At 37.6% G+C, this 15,956-nt stretch overlaps 1 protein-coding gene across 5 annotated transcripts in view; it reads left to right on the top strand.

The window, feature by feature from the left end:
* The window catches only part of LOC124412107 (AF4/FMR2 family member lilli), a 203,743-nt gene that overhangs the window by 134,833 nt on the left and 52,954 nt on the right, over positions 1–15,956 (top strand). For all 5 annotated transcript variants that reach the window (XM_046891730.1, XM_046891731.1, XM_046891732.1 and 2 more), the window contains 2 exons: positions 11,588–12,073; positions 13,475–13,534. In XM_046891730.1, coding sequence (XP_046747686.1) covers positions 11,588–12,073; positions 13,475–13,534 — 546 coding nt within the window. The remainder of the gene's footprint in view (positions 1–11,587; positions 12,074–13,474; positions 13,535–15,956) is intronic.

Below are 15,956 nucleotides of genomic sequence, written 5' to 3'. Positions count from 1 at the left end.
TATTATTTTCCCGAGGAACGGCTGTGGGCTACCAGAGGTAAAGAGGTTACGAGATGGCGCGGCAGGGCGAGAGGGAGGGGGTGGGGGTGGGGGTGGGTTTTCGTGCGGTGAAACAATTTCCCGCAATATAACCAACCCTCCGAGCTGCTCTTTCGCAATTGGGTAAACAGAAGCAACCCCACCTGCCTGCCTGTCATCCAAACTACTCCAGCTGTGACCTCGCTGGATTCCCTGCTTTATTCAGGGCAGAAAGGTGGCGCTGTTTTTCAGTAGTAACGGTCGCGCTGGGTCCGACATGGCGATAATAAATACCGAGTCGAGTACTCTCTAAAATACTATATATACGTACTACTGCAGGTATAACTCCCACGACTGACTGTGTCCTCCCCCCCCTACCAACACGTGTTACCGCCCCACCTCGGGGCTTAGGGCTTTATATTACCTTTAGGGAATCGACAAACGAGCCGCTAGAGAAGGGAACAGAGTGCGCCGGAGAGGGAGGGGGAAGGGGGAAGGGGGATGAGCGAAAGAGAGGGGATCGCAGTATTAGAGGGAGAGGCAGACGGTGCGGACGTGCCTTGGATCACGCCGCTCTCATATCTTGACATCGCGCTGGGTATCATTGTGTTATTTTTTCAGCTGTAAATCAGTGTCAATTGGACACGGTTTTTGATTTATCCTGATTTATCGGGCGAGATCGAGGATCGATACTGTTGCCATTGGAAAAAGGGTTTTCAAATATTTCAGGGGTTCAGAGTAGGTACCGGACCCAGTAAGCAAATCTTATTATACAATATTGCACACTTTTTTTTTTTATCTTCGATTTGACTTGGACCTGATTATTAATCGCTTTGAGGTTATGACTTGTCACGCGATATTCTATTAGTTGATTTACATACTTTTTGATTTTCTTGGTTTAACGTATCGAACTTTTTTTTCGTGATCACATAAGCGCGATCATAAGTTTTATGATTTTTCATAGTTTAATCCCTAAATTTTTGGCCATCGAAGTCTTGTTATCAATAATTTGTACCTCACTGTTGTATAAAGAGTAATATTTTTTTGCTTGTGATTCCGTAGGGTTAATGTTAATATTACGCATTTTTAGGAAAAATCGTTATATCGAAACTTTGGGATTACTTGACATTCGAAAAACTGCAATAAAGCAAAACGTAATCTGACCGAGTAAACTATAATTTGAAGATTCATTCTAAAGTTATCTTCAATCTTGTAGATTTATGCTAATCAATGATCGAGTGCATTATACTTAATATCAGGCTACACGTAGCTAAACGTACACTTTTTTTTTTCTCTTCTTCCATAAGCACTCTAAAATTGAAGGTTACCCCTAAATGTGCCCTAAAGCAGTCAATTTCCCCCTAAAACCCTCCTATTTCTGTCAGTCAGTTACTTCCCTTTTTTAAAAACCAATGAACTAAAAAAATTAATTTGATGCTCGAGAACAATCTTTATACTTCTAACTTAATATGGAATTTCAAAACTCTTATATTTCCCAAAATGGTAATTCTTACGATTTTATCGAGTGTCGTTATCGGCGGATTACGTGCCGCTCGAGCCAAATTATTTTCTTCCCACATTTAGTCAGAAACATAAACATCGTTCTCGAGCATCTGATGAATTTTTTCAATCTATTCTAATTTACTTGACAAAATAAAAAAAAAAAAAAGAAAACATTGAAAATTTCAACCGTCTCTCAGCACGTGTTAATTTAATACGAACTTATGTTTGAACTGCAATGTAAATAATTGGAAAACTACGAAAATAACAAACGCCATCCCTTAGCGCGTATCTAATTTTACTTTATTTGATAAGTATTATGAGAAAAAAAAAAAAAAAAAAAAAAAAAAATATCGCAACCCTAATACCAGTCTATTTCCACCCCACCTTCCCCTAATTTTCCCTAAAATTATCCGGCTCGAGCATTTTGCGGCCTGTAATATCCACGCTCTGTTTTTTCATTTCCACTTTATCGAGTGACGTTCCCTGATTATCGGAGATTCGATCGGTAGCCCGTAGGCATGTAAGTAGGAACGAGCAGCGGGGGTATGAAGGGGGGGGGGGGGGGGAGGAAGAGCGCGGAACTGCGGAAGGCGGACAGGCGGCGGTAGGTTGGTAGGTTGTTGGTTGGTTGGTAGGTAGGTAGGTAGGTAGGTAGGTTGGTAGGTATGTACATACATACTTGCCGACGAGTTCCGCACGGAGCTCACCTTTCACTTTGTCGGAGATACGCCCCGGGGTTCTCGGGCATCCCGGACGAATCGGGTTCCCGGCGCTTGCTCGCATATACTCGCTGACCCCGCCGATCCCCAGGCCTGACCAAGATTGAACGGGGGTGGTCCCCTGGACCCGGTGAATTAAACTTGAGGAAACTGCGGCGGGATGCTATCCTTCCCCCTTCCCCTCCCCCTCCCACTCCCACCCCTTTTCCATCCTCTTCTTATATTATTCCTTTTACTCAGCCTCTGTCTTTTCACTCATCCGCGATTTTTACTTCTGGAAATCTTTTACACTTGATGTTAGGTAGTACGTGAACGTTTGCTTATCAAGGAATTATAATATTATTACTCTCTTTATACCCTTTCGCGTATTAGGTATTTGGAACGATGACGACATGTCGTGATTGATTAACGAATTATTCTCTTCCGTGTAGTTATGCGTTTTCCTGTATTATTAATTATCGTGTTTTAGGTTATTTTTATGTTCGTGTTTTTTTGTTTTTTTTTTTTTTTTTTTTCTAACGAGATGATAGAAAAAAATTGAATTTTTATTTGACACTGCGGTTATTCAAAATATTGTAATTTTTCGTTGATGCAAGTTTTGCGTTGTATTAATTATTTTCGATGAATCGGTGTTGAGATATGTATACATGTATAATATACATATGTTTATGACGAAAAAGGAAGAACAATCTTGCGAAAAATTAGCACTGCATCTTTAACTGGATGAAATTGTTTAATACACAAATCCAACCGCTGGAGTCTATGTTACCGACACGCAGAGTGAAAAAAAGAAAATATCTAAGACTTGACTGATTCTTTGCGCGTAGAATAGCCTCTATATATATTAATGTGGATCGTATATACGTGCTAATTACTTCATTTGCAACTTGAGTTGCTCTCCTCGTGTTAATTAAACTGAGTACCCACCTATACTACACACGTTACATATAATATACGCGTGTGTAATATATATATATATATATACATATATACACATATTTTTATGTTCAATTGCGTGGACTTTGGTACAGTTGGTTTGTGCAAAAAGCACGGTGGTATTACGCCTTTATTTTATATCTCCCGATAATTCGTTCATCGACGTTAATGTGCATATATATATATGTACTACCGTGTATGTAAAACTGCAATACGATTGCAATACGTTGCAGATATTAAAACGTGCCCATTAAAGGGATTGGCGTTAATATAGTAGATAAGTATTGCAACTGTAATTGAATCCGTGTTTAAATTAACCGCAATTTTAGATATTGTAAAATTTCGAGTATTGTTTTTCAAGCGGTCATATCTACACGCACGTTTTATTTGCTCAAAGTTTCGCGGAGTTATTATAGTTGGATAAAATATTAAATATTTAAACGATAATCTCTGGTATGTGATGTGACGTAACGTTGCGTAATCTGTGCTCGCTTCGCGGAAGATAGGAGGAAAAAGTCATTTGCGGACTAAAGATTGAGAAATAATGATATAAAAGAAAAAAAAAACAACAACAACAACAATAATAATAATAATAATAAATATTTATCACGCATCATGTACCAAGTGAGCGTGTAAAATTATTAAACGAAAAGCGACGAGTGCGGTAAAATCGCAATAATTCGACACTGTCTGGAAAAAATTTGAAAATTAAACATTTTAGGAAATAAGAATGAAAAGTGAAATATATGTATAAGCTGACAAATGTTACAGAAAGTAAAGTCAATCGCGCGTGTGTTTGTTTCTATGTTGCAGCGAAATAGAGCAAAGACTTACACAGCGGTAGATACGTAGTATAAATCTGCAGTCGAAACAGATTGGCGAACCGCATTGGTATACTCTGAGTAGGCTCGTTGATCTTACAAGTCCAAAAGGAGAGAAAAAGGGAGAAAAGAAGAGAAGTGAAGTGAAGAAAGGAGGTTGCGCCGGCTCTCGCGAGCTGCAAGGTTTACGAACGGCAAATAACGCTGCAAAAAATGTGCAGAAGCTCGATATATCAGGGCTGAATTCTGCAGCACCGAGACCTTCTTGCCTCTTGCCTCTTGCTCTTCCGATCTAAAGATTTTGGCCAACTTCACAGATTCTTCTCTTTCTCTTTTATCACTGCGCGAGATATTTCACCTCGTATTCTCCATACTTTATTCTTTTTCCGCGAGTTTTATACACGAGAAAAAAAGCCGCAATATTGCGAACAGACGGGTTAGACGTAAGATTTTTTCTCTGTACGAACGTGGCAAATATCAACTTCCACTGCAGTGTCTTTTCCTGTATACGCCGAATTGAGGGAAAAGCTTGAAACCTCTGTATCGACTAAATTCCTTCACATGTTCTTCCCGAATTTTTCTCGCTAACCTATTTTTCGTCACGTTTTCAAAATGCAGAAAGTTTTACAATTCCAATTTATTTATAATCTGATTTTCTCTGCAGCTGACTATGACGTGTTTAATTTTCACTGATATAATTAATCAAGTGTGTATTATGTGATGGTATAATGTGCGGAAAATCTGGTAAATTAATGCTTCCGTTTGCAGATTGGGATTTACAAGACGAAGGGTTTCATTGAATAAGAATTCACCGTGATTAAAGTGCCGGCAATATTTCTCACGTGTCGAATTACTCGCAAGAGTTATCGCGACTTCCCGGATAGCCGGATGAAGCGGAAACCCGACTTACCTTCAGGCCAATCTGGTCCGTCCTCAAAGAATATATATATATACATGTATATCAACTCGTTTCTCTTCAATTTCTCGCTCTTTCTTTCTTTCTCTCTCTTTTTTTCTGCAGCTAAGTACTCGACGAAATTCACTGCGGTTTTTCTTGGCAAGTATAAAACTCCGTCTCGAGTCATATTAATTACCAAGATAAAAACGCGAAGGACTATACTAGTTATAACGATAAGCCATGGTATGTGTATGTGTGTGTGTGTGTGTGTGTAAAGTATTTATTGAAGAACCGAAAATTTAGTCCAATTTAATACATCCTTCTATATTTATCGTAATCTTCATCCTCTCAGGCTAAATGCAACGCAATTAAAAACACGATTTCATCGTCATTAAATCAATTCGATTTTTTTAATGGGAAGAATCGAAACATATATTCACTCGCGTAAGTATCACCTCGGTCATTGCACCCTCAGGCACCTTCTTAGTTTTATGTATAAATAATTGATCTCTCCTACCTTTCCTCGGGGAAAGGCTCTTGTCTTGAATTTTTAAGGACGAGAAAAGGAAGTTTGGTTTGTTGCCCACCGCGTCGGGGCGGGGATTATTAACCCCGAAAATCACGGGAATCTTGTCTCAACTCGGGGGAATTTCAGGCCGTATTTTATTCATCGAGATAAAAATCCGCACGAGAAATAATATATTGTCGATACATTATATAAATACGTGTTTGTATATTTTTTTCTTCTCCCTTTTGTCGTCACGGTAATGATTTTTACGATTTTGAAAAAACCATCTAGCCTATGTTCGTGAAAATATTTATAATAACAATAAGAAATAACGAATAGAATTTTTCAATTCATCTCATTTCTTTCTCACTTCATAGGTGTAAAATTTTTTTTTTTTTTTTTTTTTCAGCTTCCTTATTTTCTCTCCGGGATCTCCTGGATTATTTACGTGTTAATCAGGATATCCTGATAGCATAAAACTCGGTTGTTTTCGATTCTTATTCTTATTTACAGTGAAGTTAAATAACATTATTTGCTCGTCGATATGTTGGACGTGTTAGGAGCGACCGATTGAAATGTTAATACGCGTGTTGGTCGTTACAACAGTGGTTATCTTGTAAAAACAAGTCGCGCCGCGGTTTTCAATGTAAAACACATATATATGTATTATGCGTATAAATACATTGTCGCTATATACTAGGCATACATATATGTGCTCGTAGTATATGTCGTGATCAAGTTGCGCACTCGAACGTTCTTTCTTGTCATTCTACATTGGATCTGATTATAATCAGCCTTTGCTATGTGTGCGTTTAGATATATTTTACATGACACGTTCGTAGATAAGACTGCATATAAGTCGGACTAACCATACACGGCGTTCTTCACTTTCATCGAGGATTGTAACAAACAAAACAGCCTCCGTGTTTTATTACTTCCACATGTCACGTGTTCTTACGAAAAGTACTATATTCGGAATATATGAATTTTATCGGCTGTTGGATAATTCATTCGACGTTAGCGAGAAGGTTTTATCTGTTTATTAGATCAAAATTTATTCACTTTCACGCGGTCAAATGAATTTTCCTTTTCGGAACAATAGGAAATTCTGTTCTGTTATTGTGCGTTGCGTTACGTTACAAATGAAAACAGGAAGAATCAATTTTTTACTGGTGTAATTGAGAAATTTTGTCGAATTTATGATTTTTTGTTTTTGTGTTATATTCTAATTTCATACGTCGCATTTTATGTTACAAAGATAATTATTCTCTTGGAACAGTTTGTCGAGGAATTTCTTATCTTGTTGGATTTTTCCTTCGTGGGTAACGTTTGGCGGTTATTCAGAGTAACACTAAACTGACGATTATATGGGACAGATAAAATCCCCCGCTATCATCGACGAATAATAATAAAGTCAAAGAGCAGAACATTCGGAAAGTTGAGATACGAAACGCAACGCGGAATTTTGGGGCTTGCTGCTGGCTAGAGGGGGACGGCTGCCATCACGGCTTGGCCATGTGTTTCGTATAAATTTCAGTTAACTGCCGCTTCGGGTCGCATTCGCCTGCTCAACGATGCGATCCTCTCTCCTCCTCACACAGGCATTTGGGGGGAAACTGAGCGCCGCGCCGCACAGTTACACCCCAAAAGCACGCAATCCAAGTGGATGAATTCGTGTTCAGATTCTCTTATCTATGGAAAGACGCCCGATGTTTCATCTCGGAATTTTCCGCTCGATGTTACTGCAATGTGCTTCTCACATATCGAAAATTTGGTTCAATTCGCGTTGTGGTATATATAGGTGTCGATTTCTAATTGACGATAAAGATTTTTAATCACGTCGTGTCGCCGAAATCAGTTGAAATCGAAATCAAAAGTTTGAAAACGTAATTGAATTCTTCGGGATAAATTAATTCGAATCATTTCAAGTGAGACGGGATTGGGAAATAAGAATTGAAATCAACCGGAATCTCATGAAAGATTTTTAATCATGTGTGAAAGAAAATATTCCCCGGTCAGCTCATGTGAAATGGCACAAAACCGTGTGATCTAGTTAAAATCACTCAGAATGCATGGAATAGTAAAGTAGAAATTCAAAAGTTGATGGAATTTGATCTCTGAAATGTGATGATTATGAAGTGTGATTAAGATCCGCGAGCTGACTTTCGCGGTTGCATTTCGTTTTATTCTTTCAAAGTTGATGTAAAAAATGTAGGTAAAAAATTCTGCGAAAATCTTCCCCCTTTACTTTCCGCATTTTATTGTTCCCTGCAAACAAAAAATAAAAATACTCCCCCAAGCTTTTAGCTAATCAGTTTGTAAATTTTCAACTGTACCCAGCAACCGCACCTCCAGCAGCTTCGTGTTCAAAATCACACAAATTTTCACCCCGTATATATTCAGAAAAATCGCAAAACACAGCTGCTCGATATGCAGCGTTCTCTATGTAAAAAACTTGACGAAAAATAGTCACGAGAGGTGCTTTAAGGCGGCCAATAAATTTTGACGGTATGTCAAATTATTAACAATTTTCTTTCACTTTTCTACAAACATTTTTCCATCGACAATAATGTCCCAAATATATGTATTATACGTGATACCGCATAGAGGTGAGAATCTACTGTATAGTTGAAAATTTTTATTATTCAAGCCTCAAAAGATTCGAAGGAAATACAATAACGTCGATGATTTTCGCGACGTTTTTATTACGGAAACAAGACGTTGTGCGAGGATCGTCGAGACGACGACGCGACGGCGGCTGTATACGTCTGATTCATCGCACTGCGACGCAAGTTGCGTTGGCGTCTTGTTACTATACGTTTACTGTGTCGGTGGGATATTTTTAACTCACCATTTTGGCAAGACTCACTTTCGTCGGTGAAAAATAATGATTATAATAACGGTGATGATGATGATGATGATGATAACCACAACCACAATAATAATATTAATAATAAGATGACGAAGAAGTAATAGAAGGATAGTTCCACGCCTTTAGAGCACTCAATTTACACGCACTTGTGTTTTATTCCGTCTTTTTTTTTCTCTGACGCAAAACAATTTTACACGATTTTTCACGAACGATAATATTTTTACACAGTGATCACGCAATTGAATAGACGAAAAATATGAAGCGAATTTTCGTTTCACAAGTTGTCGAGTTTCTAAATGGTGCAAGAAATTTAAAATTGCAAGTTATAATTACATATATGAAAATTTTACTTTTGGATAAAAAATTGATAAAAATTCAAGTTTATTTTACAGATTATTGTATGTTGTACACAATAATTAGCTCACAGCTTATATCCGCGTGATTTACTGAGGCATCGGGTATACATATACATATACTTACTCAGTACTCACGTTACTATATCCTGCATGCATCTATAACTCACCTAGGTATTATACCCACCTGTTCGTAGATTTGCACCGTCCAGCACCGCCCAACTAAAGATAGAGATCATCCGGCCCCCGTTTTACGGGGGTATAATAGAATTGATTACAGGTGTCGGTAAATCGCGTTCCTCTGCATACCGAGCAACAAATTCATGCATTTCGTCAGCAATCGCGGCGTGCCGGCATCTGCAGCATCGTATATAGGTATAATACCATCATCTCAGAGCAACTCGAATGTCTCTCGTGTCGGCTGGTCCATAAAGCTCGATTATTTATTATCGGTCCTCTCTCTCTCTTTCTCTTTTACAGGGATCTCCGAAGCACATATTACGGGGATGTACGATATGGATGTATATCGTAAGGATTTATCCCTCGGGATCGATGCCGTAATCATTTTCTTTCTATGTTTTTCTCTTGTCGTTGATCGAGGCTTATTTTATAGACGGTTATTCGCTGCAATTTTGCTTGTTGAACCTCGTATATAGATTATTGCATACTTGAATATATTACAATATCGTGGATCTGTTTAGTCGTTTGATTTAGATTTAGTGTATATAATGTGGCATGTAATGAAAATAGATTCACAGTCTTGTATATTATTAGAAAAACCAATTTTCGAATCAGCTGATGATTCAATATCAATTTCTTGTTCCGATATTGTTTTTTCTCGACGAGAGAGATAAGTAGGTATAAAAATATCTTTGAAAAAAAAAAAAAAAAAAAAAAAAGAAACTACTCAAATATATAAGTCTGTAATGATATAACAACATTACACGCATGTGTTACGTACATATGGAGTATGTTATCCGGCCAGCAAGTGAAATTAATCGGAAATCAATATTTTCATCATGAATCGTCAATTTTAGAATAGAAAATCGATATCGACGGGTAAAAGAATGACGAGAACCGACGTACGATTAAATTGAATTACAAAGCACGCGGTAGCTATACGATCGTGCAGCGAATTATTATGAAAATGTACAGAATCAGCCATATATATATATATATATATAACCGAAGCGTGCTAACGAACTGCGGTGGTAAATATAAATAAAAGTTGAGTGTATCATAAACTCGAATCGGTGTAACTAATGGTCACGAATGACACGTCTGACACGCGATAACGCATCGCATCGCGTCTGGCCTGCGTGATCGCCGCAACGTCATCGACGTGCGTAAACAATGGCGGACTGAACGATGCTGTGCTATTCTGCATTATAAGCTTTGTATACATACCCCCTGTCACTTGTCAGCATGATCGCGAGACAAATCGAAGTGCAATTTGTTTTCACGTCGACCTGCTGGGGGTGGTGGTGGTGGTGGTGGTGGTGGTGGTGGTGGTAGCTGATTGAAATTTGTTTAACTGTTGGGGTAGGAGTTATATATTGTCCAAGTGTCTATGTGTCGTATGTGAATTGGCAAATATGATTAAACTGCTATTCGAATCGTAAACTCTCGTTGCGTCGAACAATTTTGAGACGTGATGTATGTATATATGAGGGAATTCCAAGTGAAATCGAGGAGTAATTTCCCTCAGGTCATCAAATGCTTGCATAAATTATTTTTTTTCTGTATTTATTCCACTTGAAAAAAGTCAAATTTTTTCTTTTTTTTACAAGAAGAAGAAGAAAAAGAAGAATTTTTTTTTTTTGATGCAAACAAATATGAAACAGCCGCATCTCATTTTCTAATCATGATAAATCTTATTTACTTACGACCCAGAATAGTGTAAAAAATCGCAGAATGTGCAGGAAATTTTTTTTTTCGCGAACATTATTGCAGAAACGTGGAAAATTGATTACTCCATCGAAATTATCATCGGTATTGCGGATATTTACGCAAGAAAAACTTTGAACTGAAAAGTTAATGCGATCGTTTGAAAATATGGAGTTGTTACTGTTCGTTGAAATGGAATTGGAACAACAAAAAATATAAAAAAAACAACTTTTGATCGACTGTATATTCGCTGCGCATATCCGAATGTGAGTCTAGCCTAGATATTTCATTCGAGTATATTCCTTTCGGTCTCTGTTGCGTCTGGCTTTCTTCAGTCATTTCAAGGGGATTAACAGCTCGCTTTCACGTCTTTGCAAAGCGTGAAGGTCTCAGCGCGCATCGAAAAGCTCAGGCTGATCTTGCGTTGTTTTTTTATTCCGTTTTTCAATCGGAACAAATTGTAAACGAGCTAGAATTTTGAAGAAGTCGATCTCGCTCGCGGGGCGGATCATCAAGATTCGAACTCTACCCTGTAATTGGGATTTAATTCTCCGCCTAATCGTCGTTCGAGACAATTTCTACCCGCGGCAACCAGTTGCTCGAAAATCCGCGTTCATTAATCTCGTCTCACTGACACCGAAGTACCAAACTCAGCAGAGATTCAAGGAAAATCGTTTTTTTGATCCTCAAGATCTCGCAGAATATAGGGAATTCAGGATCGCGTGTATAAACGAGAATCGTGGCTGTGTTTTCAGGGTTGAAAGCTGAAAAATCATGAAACTGTGAGAGAGTTTTATTGAACTTTTGGAAAAAACTGTAATTTGAAAGTCGAACTTTCGCTGTGCAGACGTTGAAAGTGTTACAGTTTCAGCGAAATTCTTAAAATTCAATTTCAAAATGTTATGAATGTGTAGAATAAATTGAATCGGTATTACTTGTAACGATCATCTTGATTCAATTCCATTCTTCGTTAATTCAATTCCAAGGTATCCAACAAAAGTCCGGGATATCAACGATGGAGAAAATCAATGGCATTTGAAAATAAAGCTGAGGTTGAATCGCTCTGTTTCAGGTTAACCACCCCGAGGATCCGGCGGCCCGACACGTGCAGGAAACGCTGGGTGATTTCTACCTGGTAAAACACCTCCTTGACGACTCTAAGAGGCTGATAGGAATCGAGGGCGTGCCACGGGTCGAAGGTGCTCCGAATGCCGGGACTCTGGTTCAGCGGAAGCCGATGACTCAAGAGTTCAAAAAGCCCGGAGGACCTCGTCCGAGTTCCGGCGGGACGCACGCCGCTCAAAACAGCGGTGGCTACGTAAAACCTGCTGACGGCAAACCCCCGTACATGGGAAGGGGTGGCTACCCTGGACAACCCGTGAAGCACGGTGGTGGCAGCAACGATCATCGAAGTCACGGTCTTTTGCCCGCCAAGGGGCCTCCCAACCCTCTTCCCAGGGGCGCTGGCGGCGGTGGAAACGGAAGTAACGCGTCCGCTTCTGGTTCCGGAAGACTGCAGAACGCCGGCAGTCATCTGTCGCGGTTACCGATGGACAACGTGAGTCTTTTCGATACTTATCTTGATTATCTATATCTATTACACATATTTGGCCAGCCTTGTCATCGCCAAATTTCAAAATGGAACAATATTTTCGAATACTTTTTTCTGTTGAAATTATTTCAATAGTTTTCGTAACGCTCGTAGAGACATTTAAATCGTCATATCAACATTTAGCTTGTAAATTTTAGTTTTTCTTTTTTCGCTTGGTAATTCATTAAAAAATGGTTATATCAAACCAAAAAATTTTAATCGACCTGCTGGGACGTTTTTTTTTTCTTCTAATCGTGTATTTATTGTGCTAATCAAAAGATTGATAATAAATCAGTATAATTATAGTGAAAAAAGAATTAAAAAAAACTTCAAAGCTTAGAAAGTAGTGAGTTTTGAATATGCGGATAAAATCGCGTTGATTTTTTTTTTTTTCTTCTGTATTTGAAATAGAAAACGTAAAAAATAAATTCGGGTGATTCCTGATTAATTTTTATGTACGTACAATGTTATTCGAGCAAACTTGTAAATTTATGCATCATTATACGGGGATTAACATGAAATTTGTTTTGAACAGTAATTTTGGCGCAGATGTAACGAGTTGAGTTTGTTTGTTGCAAGGGGGGGGGGGGGGGGGGGGAAAGAAAGAAAAAGTAAACGAGATGAACGCGAAGAAGTACCTTGGCGTTTTATACGCGGGTGTATTTAAGTATTCGGTAAATTAAACACGCCCGCGGGGGAAAAAGCTCAGAAGGGAAAAAAACGCAAGCGAGAAAATTATTAACGCCTCCCGCGAAAAGAAGAAGAGCCGTGTCAAAGCAGTTCTGGGACTTATATTTACGACTTCACAGCCAGCAGCTCCTAGGATGGCATTCGCCATTTCGAGAAAGTCGCATCACGAAACGAGCAGCTTTCCCTGAGCTATAAAATACCTGTAATTAACGCCCGAAGCGACAGGTGTGCTGCTGCTGCTGCTGCTCTTGCTCTTGCTCTTGCTGATGTTGCCTTGCGTTTATTAAAGTAATGCCAATTTTTCGGTAAAGGACGAAAAAGAGAAACATATATATGACGAAATCATTTCATAAGTTTGATTCCATTGTTTTTATTTTATTGAAAATTACTTATAAACTTTCAGCGAAATCTACAGAACGTAACTTTAGTTTCTAGAAAGAATAATTACACGAATGAAATAAAAATTTTGCATTTTCTTATAGGTATATAAAAATGTGAAAAAACTTTTTTACTTGTCGTTTTTCCATGCTTATTAAAAAGAATTTAAAGATAATCCTGTAACGTTTGGTAATATTCACAAAGAAAAAATAGACAAGAAAAAACAGTTTCGATTGTTTTATTTCCAACCGTGTATAAATAACATTTTTATTTAAAACGTGGATTTCTTCTGTGTTTCAGGGCTCAATGTCCCGGCTTTCTGCTTCTGAAAACGCCTCGGACGTGGATCACATTCTCAAGGTATGTACTCTTTTCTACTTTTGTTCCCACCCTCAATCTTCTTATTATCAGATTAGCACATGACGATAATTTTATTCAATATGTCTGTCTACTATTCGATCATTAATTTCAACTTAAATTAATATGATAATACAACACGTGAATATACTTCCTTCCAAGTCGTGATTGACGATTATTCTTTAAATCGAATATCAGCTTTAAGAATAATCAATTTAACCTTGTTAACAACACCGTGCTATACTTAACACCTTTTTTCACACCGAAATTGCTCCGTAATTAATTGATGCGTGGAGTTGATGAATGAAAGTCACCGCAATGACGGTGCGATAATTATCAGTCTGTATAATATAACTGTAAAATAAAGTTAAGCAGTATGAAAGATGTCTGAAAAAGAAAAAAAAAAAAAAAACCGAAAAAAATATCTTGACCACAACAATATTATACCGTGTAATAAGAAAAAAAAAATATGTCCAAATAATACCACGAGCTGCCACAGCTGCTGCGACTAAAATGAAAAGCTTCGCTTATTTCTCTGTGTACCTACAAACAAGCTTTTCTTTCATCCGTGTGATTTTATTTTTCATCCTTTTTTTTTCCCCCCAAATGATACTTCACCGTGTGTTTTGTGGCTTATCTCATCTCCGCGGACCTTTCTCACGCTCCTGTAACATTGCGCAGTACACGGTGTGTGTACAATATAGCTGTATAGGTATATGTACCCTTCGTACGCACGCATTATATACAAATTTTCACGACCTAGGTGCTTAACCCCTGCCTTAACCGCCTTATTTCTTCTCCCTCTCGCTCGTACATCCTTGTTGAAGTCAAGATGGCTCGGCTTTTGGTGCAGAAGCGGCTTATTCCGATCGGTATCCTACTTAATATTGAAATTAAGGTCCTTCCGTGCTTTATGTTTTTATTCTTTCTGAATGCATTGCACACAGCGGACTCGTGTCTAATTGTCTTACTAGAGTGCGGTTGTTAGATCAAGTGGCTTGTTAAAATTGTTCAAGTTTTATATGATGATGTAGGTAGGTAGGTAGGTAGGTAGATAAAAAAAAAAAAAAAAAAAAAAAAAAACTACTCTCGGCCAAGCTTAACTCGTTGAATTTAAATAACACGAGAAATTTATGTATACCGGGTGTGCAAACGTCGTCGTCATGCATATGCAAGCGTTGCCTGGCACTCTTCCTTCTCCTCCTCGCTATCCTCGTTCGTTTAGGAATCCCAAATATTTAGGACCTTGGCGCAGCTTGTTATGCAAAGTTTCCATTTAAAATAAATTATTTAACTACGGTTGTACACGGAGACAAACTCTTTAGTTAATGATAATTAATCCGCGGTCGTAGAAAACCACCGTCTAGGTAAAACAGGTATTGTATTATGAGTGATAACTTATCGACGTAACAACTCTGTCGATTTGTCGCGCTTATCGCGCTTTTAATGTGTTTCATATAATGCGTATATTATAAATACCATATTGCATGCCGATACGAAAAATATTTGCTAAATATATGTATTCAATTTTTCGTATAGATTATTACATTGCAAACAACGTGTGAAATCGTAATATCTCGTTTGTTTTTTATCTCTCTAATTGTGTATGGATTAAAAAAAAAAAAAATAGTTTCAAATAATACATTAAAATTCGTGAAACACTTGTATAGATTCGATCTTTTGCTTAATTCTGCTTTTCATTTGTATAATTATTATACTCATTTCAGAGTAGTTACGACGGATAATTATTCCTTAAGTGATTTCCTGGATGGAAAAAATTATACTAACTGTAATTTTTCTTATCGAAATTGCATTTTCAGTACCTAAAATTTTATCACGTGAGACAGGCAACAATATTTCTGACTATTATTAAATTCGTAGATTATTATTTATTCGTCAATACCGTACGTCAGACTGCAATGAATTGTGTCAAGTTCAAGGAACTATAGGATTCGACGATTATTCGAATTGTTCTTTGATCAGAGATTAACTTAACTACGAAATATATATTTACTATCGATGATAAATCATTACGTTCGCGATCCACGTATAAAGATCTGACAAGCTAAAATAAGCATTCAACACGCAACTATTAACGCCCAGATTTATAATTAAAACTATTTCAGATTTTATCGCAAGCTATTGCAGACCGATACATTATTACTATCGTTGACTAAATAGACATAAATATAAATTAGAAATACAAACATTATTTATTTTTATTTTTTTTTCTAAATTTATTGATTTTTTTTTCTATGCGGATATAACCGCACAAATTAACTATTTACGGATTTTTTTTCTTCACTTGTGCCGTGAGACTTTGCTTCTCTAAAAAATTTCACGTTTCTAGGTCAACGGGAAGTATCCTATGGGTTTTTATGAGTGGGTTTGCGATTCTGAAAATATTTGACATTTTAAACAGCCG

Source organism: Diprion similis, chromosome 11 (assembly GCF_021155765.1).
Source record: "Diprion similis isolate iyDipSimi1 chromosome 11, iyDipSimi1.1, whole genome shotgun sequence".
Taxonomy (NCBI): Eukaryota; Metazoa; Arthropoda; class Insecta; order Hymenoptera; family Diprionidae; genus Diprion; species Diprion similis.
Note: the sequence above shows the minus strand (reverse complement) of the source record. Positions and strands in the feature narration are given on the sequence as shown.